This window comes from Phyllostomus discolor, chromosome 6 (genome assembly GCF_004126475.2).
Source record: "Phyllostomus discolor isolate MPI-MPIP mPhyDis1 chromosome 6, mPhyDis1.pri.v3, whole genome shotgun sequence".
In the NCBI taxonomy this organism is placed as follows: Eukaryota; Metazoa; Chordata; class Mammalia; order Chiroptera; family Phyllostomidae; genus Phyllostomus; species Phyllostomus discolor.
The window spans coordinates 3,649,743-3,667,484 of record NC_040908.2 but is presented as its reverse complement, the minus strand read 5'-3'; the positions used below and the strand labels follow the sequence as shown (position 1 = coordinate 3,667,484).

At 53.9% G+C, this 17,742-nt stretch overlaps 1 protein-coding gene across 7 annotated transcripts in view; it reads right to left on the bottom strand.

Moving 5' to 3' along the window:
* Positions 1–16,095, bottom strand: part of ATP6V1C2 (ATPase H+ transporting V1 subunit C2) — a 39,816-nt gene extending 23,721 nt beyond the window's left edge. For 3 of the 7 annotated variants that reach the window (XM_036027655.1, XM_036027658.1, XM_036027659.1), the window contains exons 1-3: positions 16,009–16,095; positions 14,496–14,653; positions 12,183–12,250 (exon numbers count right to left, since the gene is read on the bottom strand). In XM_036027655.1, the coding sequence (XP_035883548.1) occupies positions 12,183–12,250; positions 14,496–14,624 (197 nt within the window). In that variant the 5' untranslated portion in view covers positions 14,625–14,653; positions 16,009–16,095. The other 4 variants (XM_036027656.1, XM_028516477.2, XM_036027657.1 and 1 more) reach the window with 4 other exon arrangements.
* Positions 16,096–17,742: the final 1,647 nt, after the last annotated feature.

The following is a 17,742-nucleotide window of genomic DNA, read 5'->3' as shown; positions in this document are numbered from 1 at the left end:
TTCTCCAATTCCTTGGTCGTCGGAGTTCCGTGAAGTTTGATTTTCCGGCACTTCTGTTTGTGTATTGATTTTACATTGGTTGTTATCCTCCTTTCGGTTGTGCGAGGAACCGAAGGGTTTTTACCTACCTTGGCTGGGCCGTATTTTTCCGTAAGACCTATCCTCATTTACATTCCTTGTCTGTGTACTCTAAGAGTTTTGTTTTGTTTTGTTTTGTTTTAGGAGAAAGCAATAGCCGGCTCAGGCAAACATTTTCCCCAGCTGCAGGGGCAGCTGGGACAGCCCTGCGGCCTCTCCCGCCTCCCCAGCTGTGGGACATCATACCTGGCCGGTCCCCCTCTGGTTCCCCATCAACACGTTTTGTGCCAAAGCCGCAGGGGGGTGTGTTTCCTGGCCGTCCACGTGCATGAAGTGTCCAGAACAGGCAAGTCCACAGAGTGGGTGGCCGATGGCGGTGGGAGGGGGGATTGGGGCGGGGGAGGGGGGTGGGGGGGGGAGGGGAGGGAGGCGACTGCTGATGGGTGCGGGCTTTTCTATTGTACACAGTGACAAGGCTCTGCAATGGGTGGCGGGGAGGGCCGCACGGCCCTGCACACACACCGGAGAGGAATGCACCGCAGGCGTCAGAGCGCGACTGTCACAGTGGGCGAATTGTGTCGCAGACGAAAATACCTGCCTCGGCCTTTCTGCTGGCTTTCGGGTGGAGACCCAGCCCGGAGGACACTGGCAGAGACGAGAGACTGGCCCTTTATGCTGGGCGTCACGCCTTCTGCCAGGTCCCCTCCCTTGGCTCTGCTCCCTCTTCTCCATCGCCACCCTCGTTTACAGCCGCCAGGAGTCCGTCCAGCCAGTCCCTGGTCACCGTCCCAGACAGAGCCTGCCCTCTTCCTCCAGGGTGGCCCCCAAGCGTCCTCCCCGCTCCCCCGGCCTCTCCCCGTCTGGCCTCCCCCCGTGCATCCCCCACGGCAGGCAGGCGGGTCTCCAACAATACCCAACCTCTGCGCACGCCGCCCTGCTGTTCCACCCCTGCTGGGGGGGTTCCCAGGGCATCCCGACACTGAGGGTCTCACTCCTCAGAACAGTTGAGAAGCAGCACCCCGGCCACCCGGCTTCCGCTTCCTGCGCCCCCTCGCCCCGCCCTTGCTGTCCTGAGGCCATCTGGACTATCCTGAGCTACCGGGGTGCCACTCACCCCTCATCACAGCCCCCGGGTCCCCTCCTGGGGCGACTCACCCGTAACAGATACAGCAGCGCTGGGTGACACCCCGCTCAATACCGCTGCTTCTCGCATGCAACAGAAACACATGGAGTGTGGCCCGGCCAGGTGGCACAGGTGGGAAGAGCGTCGTGCCGTACACCAAAAGGTTGCGGGTTCGATTCCTGGTCAGGGCACGTACCTAGGCTGTGGGTTCTATCCCCATTCGGGGTGTAACCAATCAATGTCTCTCTCTCTCTCTGAAGTCAATAAACACATCCTCAGGTGAGGATAAAACACACACGTACTCAGAGTACCTGCCTCACACCAGCCAACGCGATGGGGACACTGGGGTGAGCAAACCGACCATGGCCGCTGCCCCCCCCCCCCCCCCCCCCCCCGGCTCCCAGTGGAACGTGCCCCGCCCCCCGCTGCGTCAGTTACCACCGTCAGACGCACTGCTTTCCTCCCGGAGCTCCCCGCGGCATAGACAGACTCTGGAAAACGTGCGAGTCGTGCAGACACATAGTGGCTCCCAGAATCCCCTGCGGCCCGGGGTGCGGGCGGATGGAGAGCCCCCAGACAGGACCCAGCCCGGGGCTCCGGACCACATGCATGTGTCACCGGAATTAACCGTCTCTACTCGTCTACCTCCTCTGCCAGACCAGGAGCTTCTCAAAGAATGCACGTTTCTTTAAAAAAAAAAAAAATCAGTGTTTCCTATGATTGCAAAATAATACTCCATGCAGCCGCTATATGGAGCTTCGTCCCCGGCGAGGGGGCCAGGCCCTGGAGTTTCCCAATCCCGCCCCCCTGTAAGCCACATCCCTCCCGCAGGCCCAGGAAGCGATCTGACAACTGGAGGGTCGAAGGGGAGGTGCGAACGGACACCCTGGGTGCCCAGGACCCTAACTGCCTCAGCAGGTCGGTGTCTGCCCAGAGGAAGGACGTCACGTGTCCGCACAAAGGCTGCACGGGAACGCTTGCGACAACTTTGCCGCCCCAAACTAGAAACCATCGAAACGTTGCCCAGTGGGTGAACGAATAAACAAACGTTGGCTTACCCATAAAATGGAATACTACACAGCAGTGAAAAATGACTCTGCAGCATGAATAAATCTCAAATAGTAATATAGCAAAGGAAAAACAGACCCAAAAGAGGAGCGTGTCATTCCACACACAGGAGAGTTCTGAAAGTGCAAACAATCTTCTGCTGACAAAGGGTCCCAGGGCCCTCTTGGGGGAAGTGGGCATGTCGACCGTCTTGACCTTGGTGACGGTTTTGTGTGTGTACAGGACGGGGCAGAAGGAAGTCTGCAGTTGTGAGTATGCGAGAGGTTATTCTTGTGTTACTGATCATTGCGTTCGTGCCCACACAAACGACTGTAAACCTCCTTCTGCCCCACCCTGCATGTTAACACTCAACAATAAAAAAGGACCCTTTAAAATGTGCCATTTAAAAGGGTCACAGGTTCAATTCCCAGCCAGGGCACATGCCAGGGTTGCAGGCCATGGCCCCCAGCAGCCGCACACTGATGTTTCTCTCTCTCTCTCTTTCTCCCTCCCTTCCCTCTCTAAAAATAAATAAGTCTTTAAAAAATGTGCCATTTATTGCATGTTACTTGTATGTGAATAAAGGCATTTTTTAAAAAGCCTATACTCCACACAGGTAGCATTTCTTACCTGAGGGGTTCATGAAAACCCCCAAAATTGACACTACAGTTCATTAGAAAAATCACAGGGCAATGAGGACTCTCCTTCACTGCTGGCAGAAAAACGCGATTGGCCAGCCCAGAGAAATCTGGTGTCATTTATCTAAATTACAAAAGCGCATGGCCCCTGGACCCAGCGGTTTTGTGCTGAGAATCCATCCTGCAGACACACCTGCATGCTTACACACGCAAAGCGACGACGCAGGTGCAAGACGGTTGGTAACGGGCCCCTGGCCCATAAAAGCCAACAAGCCAGCGCCCACCCGTGGGGCTGCCCGGCGCACCAGGTCCATCCCCACGGGGAACGCCAGGCAGCCGGACAGCGCGCTGCGTACGGATGGGAGAAATCTCCCAGGAGACGCTGTTAAGGGAAAAAGAAGCGTGACACTCAGTAGCACGTGTGGGTTACTACTCTGTGTTTAAAGAGAGGAAATACAGAAACACATTCTGGAATGGCCTGTGTTTGCATAAAGGAGCACCGGAAATGTATCCGGGCAACTAAGCAGGGCCGGGGGGGGGGGGGGGGGGGGGGGAGACGGCCGAAGGGGGGCTTCTCCCTGCGCAGCCTTTTGCATGGTTCCGAACGTGGATGCGTGTGAACAGATGACCTGTTCAGAAAGGAAAAAGGATTCACTGCAAGCCTTTTAATGTTCGTTTAGAATCCCTGGCCTTGGGATCAGCTTCTTAGAGGTAAGGTCAGGTTCAACCAAATGTACCTGTGTCCGGTGCTGCCTGAAGGGCAGCGAGTGCCTAGGAGTCTCCACACCACCTGCACCCGCCGGAGAGGCAGCCCCGGAGCCTGCCTCGGACACGCACCACCGGCATCCCTGGAGATGGATGGATGGACGGATTCCCTGTGATGGATCCCGGCATCCATCACAAGAAAGTCACGGGATACCTTTCTCTTTTTAAAAAGAGCTTTAGCCGCGGTGTGGAGAGTGGATAAGAGAAAGTCAGAAGGTGGGTTAGCAGTTTGGTGTAAAAACACAGGAAGGAGATGAAGCTGGAGTGGGTGAAGGCGGAGCGCAGGGAAGTGGACAGGCTGGGAAGTGGACAGGTTCTGGGGGCGGAGCCCGCAGGGCTCGGTCCTCACTGGAGCCTCGAGTGGCCGGTCAGGGATGGTCAGGGACGGTCAGGGAGCAGGGCCAGACTGCATGAGCGCCAGGTGCGTGCGCCCAGGGAGCCTGTGCTGAGGCCACGAGGCCTCGTCAAAGGAGGGTGTGTCCCTGTCAGCTGTCCGTTGAGGATGATATCAACTTAGGGCATGAAGCCATGAAAAAAAAAAAAAAAAAGCACCATTTAAAGGTGCCCCTTGCCCTGGCCTGTGTGGCTCCATGGGTTGGGCATCGTCCCATAAAGAGAAAGGTCGCCGGTTCAATCCCTGGTCAGGGCACGTGCCTGGGTCGCGGGCCAGGTCCTCAGTCGGGGCGTGTACGAGAGGCACCCAATCAGTGTTTCTCTCCCTTTCTTCCTCCCTCCCTTCCCTTCTCACTAAAAATAAATAAGTACAAATAAAATCTTTCAAGTTGTCCCTTAAGCTCTTGAAAAGGTGGGTCTGAGAGGCTGCCACCCACTGAGGGTGTCACAGACCGACACGGAGGACAGGGTGAGGTCCGGCGAACGGAGGAGCCGCGGGCTCCAGGAGCTGGCCGAGGCCTAACTAGGATGGACATGCCTGAGATGAAACTTAATCTCTAAGGAATTATTTCGTGCGTTTCACAATGTTGCCTCAGGCTGGCCCTTACCTGAGTGGCCAGCCAACATTCCTCCCTCCCCACTGGCTGGACTTCTGGTCCAGGGGGAGCCGCTGGGGGTTACGTGGTGGAGGCGATGGGGGGAGGGGTCTGTCTGGTACGGAGCCACCTAAGGCAACGCAGAGGCATCCCAGCAGCCCCCGGAGGAAGGGGCAGAGGCAGGGCGGGCTGGGGAGAAGCTAGCTGCCAAGGGCCAAGGGCCTGTGGCCAACGGGAGAGAGGCAGGTTGGCAGGGTTAAGGCCTGACACGCATCAGCCGTGGGACCCCACCCCGCTGCGGGACTTGGTGGTGCGAATGTGCGTGTCCTCCTCTGTAATGAGGGCCTGCTCATCTGTGCACGGGGCTGTGGCCAGGATGTCACGAGCAAATGGAGAAAGAGAAAACACCTGGGACAGTGCTGGCACCCAAGGTGCAACAGAGAAATGGCAGTGCCCACACAGGGACAGGACAGTCCCCAGGGAAGGGGGTGGCACTGGGGACAGAAAACAACACAGCGGAGGCAGGGAGGGTACCTCGCAGCAACCCTCTGAGGCGGCGTAACTGTCAGAGAGCTGGACGCAGCGAGCAGTAACAGCAAAGGGTGCCAAGCTTGAAAATGGGGGTGCAGCAGGCAGGGAAGCCACGCAGGCCAGTTGGCACAGCAACACCCCCCACCCACGGAACCAGGAGAAGACACCCAAGAGGGTACCACGGCCACTTACAGGCAGCAGCACCGTGTCGGGTCACAGAGAAAACCTCAGACCCCCGAGGTAGAACCACCACTGATTTCATTCTCCAACAACAAAGCAAGAGAATTAGAAATGAAAAACAAAACCAAAAAAACCCCCCAAACCTTCCAGAAATTTTAAAAAAGAACACCAAACTTCCACGTGTCAAAAGTTATATAATATAATTCTCAGAGGAAAATTCAATGCCTTGAGGTTTACAGAACAAAACAAAAAAGGAAATATAGGAACTAAGCATATAACTCAGTTTCACAGAGAGGAGCAAGAAAATAAACCCAAATAAAGCAAGAGGGAAAAAATTGGGACGCACGCAGACGCCAAAACTAGAAATAAGAAGAGCAATAAAAAATGATTTTAAAAAACATGAGAAAAAGTCTGCTTCTCTACACAAAGGGTGAAATAGCTAAACCACTGTGTAGCGGAATCCAAGAAAATGAAAAACCTCCAAAAGAGATACATTAGCAGACACATTGTAAAACTCACGCAAATACATGCTGAGAGACCTTGCGAGTAATTTGGAGAAGTTGATAAAGTGGAGTAGGCTCAGGAAAAGGAAATTTACCAAAACCGACACCCCGTCTCTCCCCACAGAGAAAACCAAGGGGCCAACAGCACTGGATGATTCCGTGACTAGAAACCACTCCTAGAAACAGACCGGGTCCCAACATGTCGAATGGCACAGTTTAAACCTTCCACGAACAGACCACCCCATCACCCTCTAAAGCAGTGCAAAGACTAGCACCCGGGAACACACAGAAATGCAGATCCCCGGGCCCCACCTGAGACTACCCATGGAATCAGGAATTCTGGAGGCAGAGTCTAGTAATCTGTGTTTCAGCAAACGTTCTGATGGCACAGTTTGAGAGCCACTGGCTTATTTATTTATTTTTAATTAAAGATTCTACTTGTTTCTAGAGAGAAGGGAAGAGAGGGAGAAAGAGAGGTAGAGACATCGGTATGAGAAAGAAACATCAGTCGGTTGCCTCTCGTATGTGCCCTGACTGGGGACCCAACCTGCAACTCTGGCATGTGCCCTGACAAGGAATCAAACCAGCAACGTCTCTCGCTTTGCTGGAGGATATCCAACCAACTGGGCCGCACCAGTCAGCGCTGGACCAATCTTAATACCGTGGGTAAGAATGGGACTCCAGGGCCAGGCTCCCTGGCCTCTAACCTCAGTGCCACCGGTGGCTGCACATTCCCGGGAGGTCACAGAGCGAGCCCTCGATAAACGTTAACTATCAGGCTGTACTGGCGGTGTTGTAATGTCAGTATTGCTACTCATGCACACTGGTGCAAAATTTTCTGACACGAGCAAGTAAAGTTCAACATTCCAAGTAAGGTTTCGCCTTGGAACGCAAGGATGGCTCAGTAAGTACATTACTTAATAAACATGCCACATTAAAAAAAAATAAAACATAAGACCAATTTATTACATCCCACAAAAGGAATTGGAAAAATGTGCAAAACTCATTCTTATTTTCTTTTTGTACTTTTTCATATCGTACTAAGACCAACGCTTAGTAAAACAGAAACAGACACTTCCTTGGCATGATAATATACATTTTAAAACAAGAGCCAAAATGACATGTAATGGTGAGACACTAGAACTATTCAAATGAAAGGCAGGAACAAGGCTAAGATGCCCATTCTCATCCCTGGCAAATCAAACACTGTTCTGGAACACTGGCCAATGCAATAAAGCAAGAGAAAGAAATAAGAGAAAATAAGGAGAGCTTACGATTTGCAGACAAAATCATCAAGCCTAGAAAGCCTTAGAAGATAAGCTGAAAACCACTAGAAACAACAAGGAAATTCAATAAGGGGGCAGGTCATGGAGTTCATACATAAAAACCCCTATTTACAAACAAAAGAGCATTTAGAGAAAATATCTCATTTATAACAGCAACAAAATTTTTAAAAAGTGCATGCTTAGGGAAAAATGAATAAGAAGTCATGTGGACCTTTATCGAGTGAGACACTGAAGCTCTACTAGAGGACAAAGGAAAGGCATCAAGTCAGCTGGGAGGCGAACTCTGGTCCTGGAAACATGCAGAATGGTGTGCACGCCCCCCCCTACCCTGCACTCCCGGTGCGGTGCCGCCAGCATCATCTTTAGTGTCTCTGCACCAGCCATGAGCCAGCTGCTGCCCTCGGTGCTCGGGACACATCTTTTTAGAAAAAATCTGTTTCTGCTTGGTAGAGATCTCAAAATAAGGTCTCCAAGGTTTGTAAGCATTTGAACTGGCTAATGAATATGAGTGTGTGTGTGTGTGTGTGTGTGTGTTTTGTTCTGTTTTACCAGGGAAGGAACCACACAGTCCCCAGCTCATGGTGACTGCAGGGAGAGGAAGTGGCTAACGTGGGACTGTTCTCTTCTGGTACCTTTATACCCTTTGATATTTCTAATGTGTAACTATAATACTTTTTTTTTAACGACAGTGGTCATCAGCTGAGTCATGAATGAGATGAGTCCTGGCGGAGCTGGAGGAAACCAGTTAGGGGCGGAGTGGGTACAGACAGGCAGACAGGCAGGCACTAATGGGTAAGCTGGTGAATCCAGATCAAAGGTCTATCTGCCCCCTCACCCCCAGGCCTGCAGCCCACGGAGCTCTTTCTAGGAGCTTCGACCCTCACTCGGAGCATGAGGGGCTAGAGCGGGTCTCCAGGGGCCTGTGCAGTGCGGCCCCTCCAGGGACTTGCCTTCCATCATTCATTCCGCTGGTCACTGCGGGCCTGCGATGTTCTCCATTCCGGGGATGTAACCGTGCAGGAAGCCTGGCCTGTGGGGCTTACAGTGTGCCTGGGGAGACAGCTATGAAGCCAACAACCCCACAAGAGAGCGTACAACTCCACTCGGGTGAGTGTTACGGCAGAGGGGCACTCGGGTTGGAACAGGAGAGGGTAAGTCAGAGGATCTGAGCCAGGAAAGCCCGGGGCAGCTGAGCGGGATGCACGGATGACCTCGGGGGTGAGCCGGGTGTAGGGGAGGATTTGAAACCGCTTCTGGAGAGCGCAGGAGAAGAGCGAACACGCAGTAGGACTGCCAAGCAGCTCCGAGGAACCCAGACACCACACGGCGCACGCAGGCGCTCGACTGATCTCCGTCGAACGCACCGGAGAAGGGTCACGCGGGCGACCCCCACCTTGCAGGAACAGAGGAGTCTCAGTAACTTTCAGCAGTCACGCTTTGCTTCTCTCTGGAATGCCCTTAGGAGGACAGAGTCGCTGGAGCTGCGCCCCTAAGCAGACATCCACCCTCTGATCAGCCGACCCTCGGTCCACTGCTCGGAAGCACGTGGGCAAAGGAAAGTCCGAAGCTCCTCCCCAGCCCAGGAAACGCACCCCAGTGCATGTGACAGTCACCAGTTTCCCTCAGAAGCGCATGAGGTACGTCTGAGTGCCCCAGCTCCTGGGAAATGGAATATTGCAACCAGCTCAGTGAAACCGGCTAAGATACCGTGTGGGGCTCAAATGCTGGAAAAAAAAAAAAGCCCAGCAGGGTGGAGGAGGGGGCCCTGCATAGCTCTTTAAAAGATAAAATGGTTTCGTTCCTCACAGGCTCGTGAATTACAGTGTAAATGCGGAGCAAATCAACAAAGGCAGCGTCGGGGGATAAATCAAAAATGCATGTGAGGCTCCAGTGAGCAAACCCTGCCTTCCAGCTACATGGAAAAACACTGCCGTGCCCCGAGTAAATAAATAATAAAAGGATACGGAAACAATACACCCTGAAAACTCGCGTCCCTTCTCTCCTGGCCAGAGGCAGAGCGGACGGGTTCAGGCTGCCCCGGTTACGCAGCCAGAGAGCGTGTATTTATCTAATAACACCCGAGCGCCTTTCAGGGAACGAGGGGGGGGGCATTCGCAAAACCTGCAGCCAGTCTCCAGACACCCCATGATCCCACCCCAGGCTCCCGGATCAACTCTCAGACAAGGAGCCCTGCGCTCTGGACCAGATACATGCTGGAAATAAGAATTGTGGGGGTCTCGGAGCATGCCATTTTTCTTTCTCCCGGCAGGAAGGCTCCTGAGAATATACACTCACAAGGAAAACAATACACAGTGGTTTTCATTTTTACCGCATGCGGCCTTTAAAGAAAACAAAAGAACCACTTTAATTCACGTGGGCCCTCTCTGTTCGCAAAGGCGGCCTCGACGTTGCTAGTTCACACATGTTCATTCATCCCGTCTCTGAAACAGGTGCACGCCCCCATCGCAAGCAACTTGAAAAGCAAGTAGATTCAGAACAAACCACTGACACTCACTGAGCACAACAACAAAAAATGAAAGCGGAAGCAACGGTGAGTCAGGATCATAAAATTTTAGGGCCAGAAAGCCTTCTGGTGAAGAAGAGGTTAAAGGGCTTGCCCTTGAGGAGAACACTAGTAGCCAAGACACACCTAGAAAGGTCTAGAAAGATGAACTGCTGAGTAGGTGTCATTTCCGCAGCAGGCCTGGGAACAGCTCAGTTCAGCCAACGCTGTGGTTTGTCGGGGTAAGAAAAAGGCAGGCAACCGCCGGCCGAGGGCAGGGGGCTGACTCCCCCTCCCCCACATCTGCCAGACCCCCGACCCCCGCGCACAGCCGCTCAGGACAGGAGCTGATGATATTGAGGGATCCGGCCGCTTTTTCCTGGGCGTCACCTTGTCACAGAGCGTGTCCTGGGATTTGGTGATGCTGCATCCAACCCGGTTTTACCCATGTCATTCTCCCCCAAAAGCACAGTCGTGGCCACGATTATCCCATTGTACAGGTGAGAAAGCCAAAGGTTAGTCTTCTTTCTCGAAGACGAAGAGCTGCACACCTCTTGGCGATGCGGACTGCCCAGCAGCCACGTGGAACAAAACAGTAGCGACACGGATGCGTGGTAGTCGTGGGCAGTGGGTCCCAGAACAATGACTGCGCACAGAGAACCAAACTCCTGGCCGTGGCTCCAACTCTGAAGGTCAGAAAGCCTCGAAGGACTCCAGACCTTTTCTATCAAAGGTGCATTAGGAAAGGCAGTAGCCGCCTTATTGCCATCGCACTGACAAGAAAAAGTAGCCCGTGTCCACAGGCCCCGAAATCCCTAAACCCTCCGTAGGGGCGGCGAGATCTAGCAGTCGAGCCGGGGTCATTTCAGGAGGTGTGTGGCCTGGCGCTTGACGACCCTTTCCCCATCCATCCCACCTGCATTTTTACAAAATCCGTTACTGCCCTGCCCAGTGTGGCGCAGGTGGGTGGGCATCATCCCACAAAGCGAAAGGTCGCCAGTTCGATTCCCAGTCAGGGCACGTGCCTGAGTTGCAGGTTCAGTCCCCGGTCGGCGGGTGTGGGAGAAGCCACAGATCACTGTTGCTCTCTCACATCGATGTTTCTCTCCCTCTCTTTTCCCCTCCCTACCCCTCTCTCTAAAAATGAATACAAATAAATACAATTTCAAAAATGTTTTAAAAAAATAAAGTGAACAAAATGAAGAAAAAAATGGAAAGTCACTGGATAAACAACAGATGTTCATTTCACCAAAACAAGGAATTATTATTTCAAAACCACCTCACAATCAATGGCAAGTCCCTGTGACATAGCATTACAGTGGAACTGTTCATGGTGAGATCAAAAGAACAAGATACGAAAAGTTACAAAATATGTGTCACCTGATGTCACCTTTATTACTAGAGGTGCATGTATTACTATGCGTGTGCAGGAACGATGTTTATGTGTAGGAAAATGTGGAGGTATGCCCTGCACACACAGCACCGGTGATCTCCGGAAGGCACGATTATGGGTGGCTTGCATCCCCTTTTCCGTGCTTTTCTATGATCTACAAATACTTCCAGTGATTTTGTTCCCTATTGGTACAAGTTCTTTTCAGACAGCAAATGCCTGTCAGACTCTAAAACATCCTCCTGCACTTCGGGGGGCAGAGCGAACAGCCAGGGCTTCCCGGAGGGGAAGGACCCATCTGCAACATCTCACATGCCAACTCCGGGTGGCGTTTCTCAACGACCTCCCTGCCGCACGTGCACGAGGAAGCAGGGAAAAGAGCAGTCATTACAGGTCACCTGTAAAGCCAAAACTGCAAAGCATCCATGGCCATCGACAGGGAAATTCGAACCAATGGAGGCAGCAGCCATTCAAGGTCATGCGGCCAATAAAAACAGCGTGCGCTATGGACGGACCCATCTTTAATGATGTGATTAAGTGGAAAAAAAAGAAGCAAAGTGCGGAACATGTGTGGTCAGCTGCAAGAAGCCACTTGAAACGATACATCGCATTTACGTGTACACGTACTGGCCGTCCCTGGAAGGCTCGCCCAGAAAACGTTAACCACGCTGCCTTAGAAGAGGAGAAATAGGAGGAAAGGAAAGAGGAAAACAGGTCAAAGGGAAACAATTCTCACTGGGTAGCTTTCCCTTTGTGCTGTTGAATTTTTTACCGCAGGCAAATGTTACTACAAACACAAACCCAAATGCAAAACTTAAAAGCCCCGGGGCGGCAGGAACTGGGGCGGGAGGAGCTATGCCAGTTACTTCTCCGAGTGTTTCCGCAGCTCACCCCACCCGCCGCTGCCACCCTCTTCGTTTTGAAGGCGGCCCCCTTAACAAATGCTGAAACAAACCCACGCCAACAAAACCACGTGGTGGACCCCCACATGCTGCTGGTGACCCTGTGCCCTCCCCGGGACCCACTCCAGCTCTCCCCTCGTGACGTCTAGGACCGGGTTTCGGCGAGTATGGGCTCAGCCAAAGCCAGAGCACTGTGTCGTCTGAAAACAAGGTCCAGCTTGTGTGTAGTAAATAAGCGACAGTTTACCTTTCAGCAAAGGTATCGAGTTTCCCCAACTCATCGGAGAGGCCAACGAGGGAGTCCAAGGTCCCCACCTGGAAAGATCACAAAGAAATGAGAGGCTGGGCGTGGTGGCCGAGAAGCGAGGGTGCCCTGCTCCGCAGCATAGAGGATCCGTCACGTCCACCTTCGGTGAGTTGTCTTGGTCCATAGCCACATTGGAAACTGGGAAGAGCTCTTAAAGGAAATCAGTGGATCTGGGAATTAAAAACTTTTTTTTTTTTTGTCAACAGGATAAATTGTCATGTTTCCACCATGGGAAGCAGTGACCACAAGGTCGTGGCCTGCCCTCAGCTCGTTCTCATGTCACAGCGGTGGTCTGCAGCTCACGGGTGGGTCCCCAGAGCCCAGGAGGGGATCCCCGGAGAGCAAGCCAAAGACACGATCATTTCTAAAAGCCCTTTTTCTCCAAGAGCCCAGCCAAGTCCCTTTCCCTGTCCTTATCTGAGGCTATTAACAACGATCTCACTGGGGCAGGGGACAGCTTTCTCCCACATCACCATTTGTCCAAGTCCTTTTCTTCTCTGGTTAGTTACAATAGTCTGCTTCTTAGTGGGGAAATGGTTAGAGCTCAAAACAGTGTTTAAAGGTCTATTCACGGGATCAGAAGAAAAAACTTTGTGGCTGTGGTGGGGGGTGATTGGGGGGTGGGGGGATCGAGGAGAAAGGACTCATGGACACAGACAACAGCATGGCGATGACATGGGGAGGGGGGTATAAGGACGATAAATGGTAATGGGGAAAAACAATAAAACAATTAGAAATAAACTTAAAAAAAGGAAAAAGCTTTGTTGTCATGTTACCAACCACCGATTCAGGCCCTAAAAAGTAACTAGGAAATTATGAAGCTTAGATATCTTTCTCTCTCTCTCTTTTTAAATCCTCACCTGAGGACATTTTTTTCTCATTGCTTGTAGAAAGAGGAAGGGAAAAAGGGAGAGAGAGAAACATTGATGCAAGAGAGAAGCATCCCTTATGCACACCAGAACGGGGATCAGCACCTGGACCAGGGGCCTGTGCACACCTGTGCCCAGGCCAGTGATTGAACATGCAACCTAGGTCTGTGTCCTGGCCAGGAATCGAACCCGCAGCCCTTTGGCTTCGGGACAATGCTCCAACCAACTGAGGGCAAGCCTGGATATCTCTAAGTTGTATGAGTGAAGTTGTTTCTTTTCCATAAATTGGATTGCCAGCAGCTTTGGGCAGGACTCCTGTCTTTTTTTTCCCTCCTTGTTCCCTCCAGGCTGGCGCGCTGCCTCGCTCAGGGTAGATGATGAGTGGATGCTGAATTTACTCACTGTCACAGGGTCTGTCGTTGGACAAACAGTGGCAGGTTTGGAAGTCAGCCACATATGGGTTCGGAACCCAGACCTGCCACCTACCAGCTCTGCCTCAGCCCTGGGGCTCGCTCTCAGGCCGTGCTGACCCAGACCTCGGGACTTGCAAAGATTCGAGGTAATGTGCTGAAAGTGCCCGGCCCCCAGCATACTGTCTGGTAAACTCTAGCCAAAGCAGAGGCATCACCAATGACTATGGCAGCTGGCGGTGCAGCTCCTCAGGCAAGGGGCAAGCCGAGGTTCAAAAGAGGCGCGTATGACGGTGAGCTGGGAGAGCCACCTCTGTGCAGGTAGCGGCCCCCCTCCAGCGCTCCCAGCGCTGCCTGCTTCTCCTTGAAAACCTGTTCTCTTAGGAAGCCTGGCAAGAAGTCCACTCTCTCTGAAGTGAGAGGACCATGCCTATCTTTCTCCCCTGTCTTGTTCCTCTCGATCTAACTTGGTTCTGAGATACTCCCTCACGGTCATATCTCTTTCTGCCATCTCCCTGGGTACCACTAAATCCCCTTCCCGCCTCTCCAGCAGAACCAGAAGGGGCCTGGATTTCCTGCCCAATTCTTGGTTCCAGAGCACAGTCATGGCCTGAAGCTCTCCACGCCTGCAGCTTTAAACGGAATTACTGGTCTCTGTAGATGCGGAAGATGAAGCAGGAAGAATCTGAGAGTAACTCAAAAGAAGCCAAGTGTACGATGCTCTTCCCACTCTTTGAAGACACTGCTCCTCACACCCTCTCTTCCGGTTCACTCCCCAAGTCCACGTTTCCGGGACTGAATTCGGGCTGTGGCGTGAAGTCCCGTCCGCACCATTGACTCCGCCCTGATCGTCCTCACCCGCAGGCTGATTCTCAGTTTTGCTCCCTTTGCTGCCCTTATTTTCCCCTTGGCTTCCAGGAGACACCACCTCCACCCAAACCCATCACCTCCCTCCTCCTCCCCAGGGCCTTTACCTTGAAGTCGGGAATGGCGAACTTGGTGTTGTGAGACAGGTTGGACTTGGAGGTTACCGTGTTCATCCTCTCCAGGGCTTGCAAATTTTCCTTATCGCCAGGGGCAGAAATTAACCAAAACTCCGACATGCTTCCGGTCTTCTTTTATCCAGTTACTGACCAGAACGGCAGCCACACATACGAACAGAAGCAGGAGGAGAATTTATGAATGACCCATGGACATGAATTAAGGGGGGGCAGGGGAGGGGAATGTGGGAGGGAATGGGGGTACTGGGTGTAGGGGGAAATGGGGAAAATCAGGACAACTGTAATGGCACAATCAATAAAATGTATTGAAAAAAGAACAAGAAACAGGAGAAGTGTCAATTATCTCCACTTCTTCACCACTCCCTTTCCTGGGAAGTCACCTCCCTGGGACCTGTCACTTTTCCTGTTTCCCATGCTTTGCCCCTCTGACCTTCCAGCTCAGACTCCACAGTTCCAAGGACACCCATTTGCACAAGCTCATCTGCCCCGTTCTTATCTCCACCTGCAAAGCCCTCAGGTCCTGACATCCATTCCCAAAGGTCCTCCTTCCCTAGGGGGTTCTGACAGGTATTCCGGAGCAGGGGAGGGAGGGGAGCGTCTTTCCTTCCCCTCTCCCCAGTCCAGTGAAAACCTGACATCGGAAACAGGGGTGCGGGTCGCTGGGCATGGGGACCTTCTGCACTGGTATTCTCTCCCTTCCACGCTGCATCCTCTGGGGTGCAAGATGCGGTGGAAGTAGAAATGAGATGGGGAGGAGTTTTCCCAACAGGCCACCTGGGCAAACCCCCAACCTTGGGAGGGACCCTAGCTTTAAAATAGACTTCAGAAGGACTCGTTTTTTTTTTTTTTTTTAAATAAAATACAAAAAAAGTGTGGGGCAGGGACTACTAAAGCCGCGTGTCCACGAGAGCGGGTGTCCACTCTGCTGAGCGGGTAACTTGCTGAGCTGGCAGGTAGCTTCTGTCCAGCGTCTGCGGCCTTTCAGGTCCACTAGCTCCGCTCACTCAGACGCGTGCACACCCACCCACCCCTTTCTCCCCTCGTTCTGTCTCTCCCTGCCCGTGGCCTCCCCCGGATCGTCTCGGGACCGCTAGGGGAAAACACAGGATATAACCAGAGACCTGTCAAGAAACTTTCCGTGTCGACGCTCACCCCACTCTACTCCAGGATAAGCTTAGTCCCTCCTAACCCGCCCCCTGCACACCGATCGCAGTTCCTCCCTGTCCTATTACCTGGGGACAAACTGGCCTGAGCACAACCTGGGGAGATGCCACCTGCCAAGCCTCGGGGAGGGCGCAGCGGCGGCACTGGTTCCCTGGTTCCCACGGAGAAAGGGCGAACCAGGACGGCGCCCGTGGGGACCACGGGCGCAGGTGGCTCGCGCGGCCCCTGTCTGGTCGCGCCGTGCGCGCGTCTCCCCCCCCCCACCCCCCGCCGCCTCGAGAGCCCGATCCCGCGCGTCCTTACCGGGAGCCGGGGAGCCGGGGAGCCGGCGAGCCGCGCGGGCGGGCTGCGGGCGGGCGCGAGGCAGGAGCGCACGGCCGGCTCCCGGGAGGCAGCGGCTGCAGCGCGGCGCCCCGCCCCGAGCTTTTATCCCAGCTGCAGGACGCCCCGCCCACCGGCCGTAAATTTGCATATCGGGCCGCCCCGCCTCCCGAGGTCGCCTGACCCGGGGCCACGAGCCATCCCCAAGGCTGCGGGAAGGGGACGCTGCCCGTCGGGTCTCAGGTCTCGGAACAACATCCGCAAGACCCTCCCCGCGGGGGCTGGCACCTGGCGGGGTGCTGGGAGCTCGGAAAGGGTCCTCAGCCCCTCGACGTCTCGGAGGGGACGGGACAGGACGACGACGACCCCGCAGTGGGAGAGGCGAAGTTCTCGCGGGCGGACACCCGCCCTCGGCGGCCGCCCCACCCCCAGCCCCGCCACCCCTGGCCCCGAGACGGGTACGAAGGTCTCAGGGGAAATCACCGGGAGACAGGACTGACCTGTGGAAAGCGACGCCACGGCCTCACAGGTTTGGGAGCACACCTGGCAGAGCGGTGGATCTTCCCGGCGACGTGGGCGAGAGAGCTCGGCCTTGTTGCCTGGAAACTCCCCGCCGCCCGAGGCGCCCACTTCGCCTTCCCCGCTTCTAGACGGCCCTGTGCGGGACCACGGTGGGAGCCCGTGATCCGGGCGGCTTGAAACAAACCCCAGACACTATACATAACCTGCGACCGATAAAAAACAAAGCAAGAGCTCTGACAATTCATTTTCCCTGGAGTAAAGGAGGAAACGTTAGTACCTCTTCTCTGTGGTCGATGTTTTCTGTACTTTTTCCGGGGTAAAAAAAATCTCAATGTTTGGGGCGGAGTGGGGAATGTGGAAGAAGGTATGGTTGCCGCCTTTGGAATGGGCTCTCCCCTTACAATGAAGACTGTCAGCTTATTGTGAGTGCCAGCAGGTCTTTGGAAAGAGAGCCAGGTGTCACCCCACAGGCTGGGATGGGAAAGTGGCTTTCAAGGTCGCAGCGTGAGCTGAGCCTGCCGCAATCCTATTGCAGATTCGGTGTCGGCAGCTTGGAAGTCCCAGGACCTGGCTCTGCCTGATCCTCATGGTGCATTAGTCAGTCCTTGCAACATCTTCCCGAGGGAGGAGGACGCCTGAAACCCAGGGATGAGGAAACCTGGCTTGTGCAGGGAGATTAGGTGGCAATTCCAGGGAAGGAGTGTCCTGGCTGGATATTGACAATGGAGCCCCAGTTTGGGACTTTACCGGGGAATGCCCTTCTTCCCAGCCACACCTCTGGAGCTGGAGCAGACCTCAGGGGACAAACAAATGCAGGGACGCACATGCACAGAGACTGTGCTGCCGGGGGCCACACCGCTGGTTAGCGACCCAGCTGCAAGTGGAACTCGGGCCTCTGGCCCACGTCTTGTGTCAGTCCAACTGCTCCCAGCACGCCTGCCGGATGCAGGCAGGACTGGGAAAGAGGACCCATGGTTTCTATTTCTTCCATCAACGTTTTTCCGGCCTCAGCATGCAGAACCTCTGACCCAGCTTCTCAGAGACCGGGCAACACATTTAGAAGCCCCCGGCTTTGCCCGTGGCACCATTCTCCCTATTCACACAGTCTCTTCTAACTAGATTGTTTCAAGATGTGAAAGAAGGGTCAGATACAAAATACTGGCTGGACGTCTGATTCAGAAAAGCATTAGGACCTACAGTGTTCCTTGTCTTG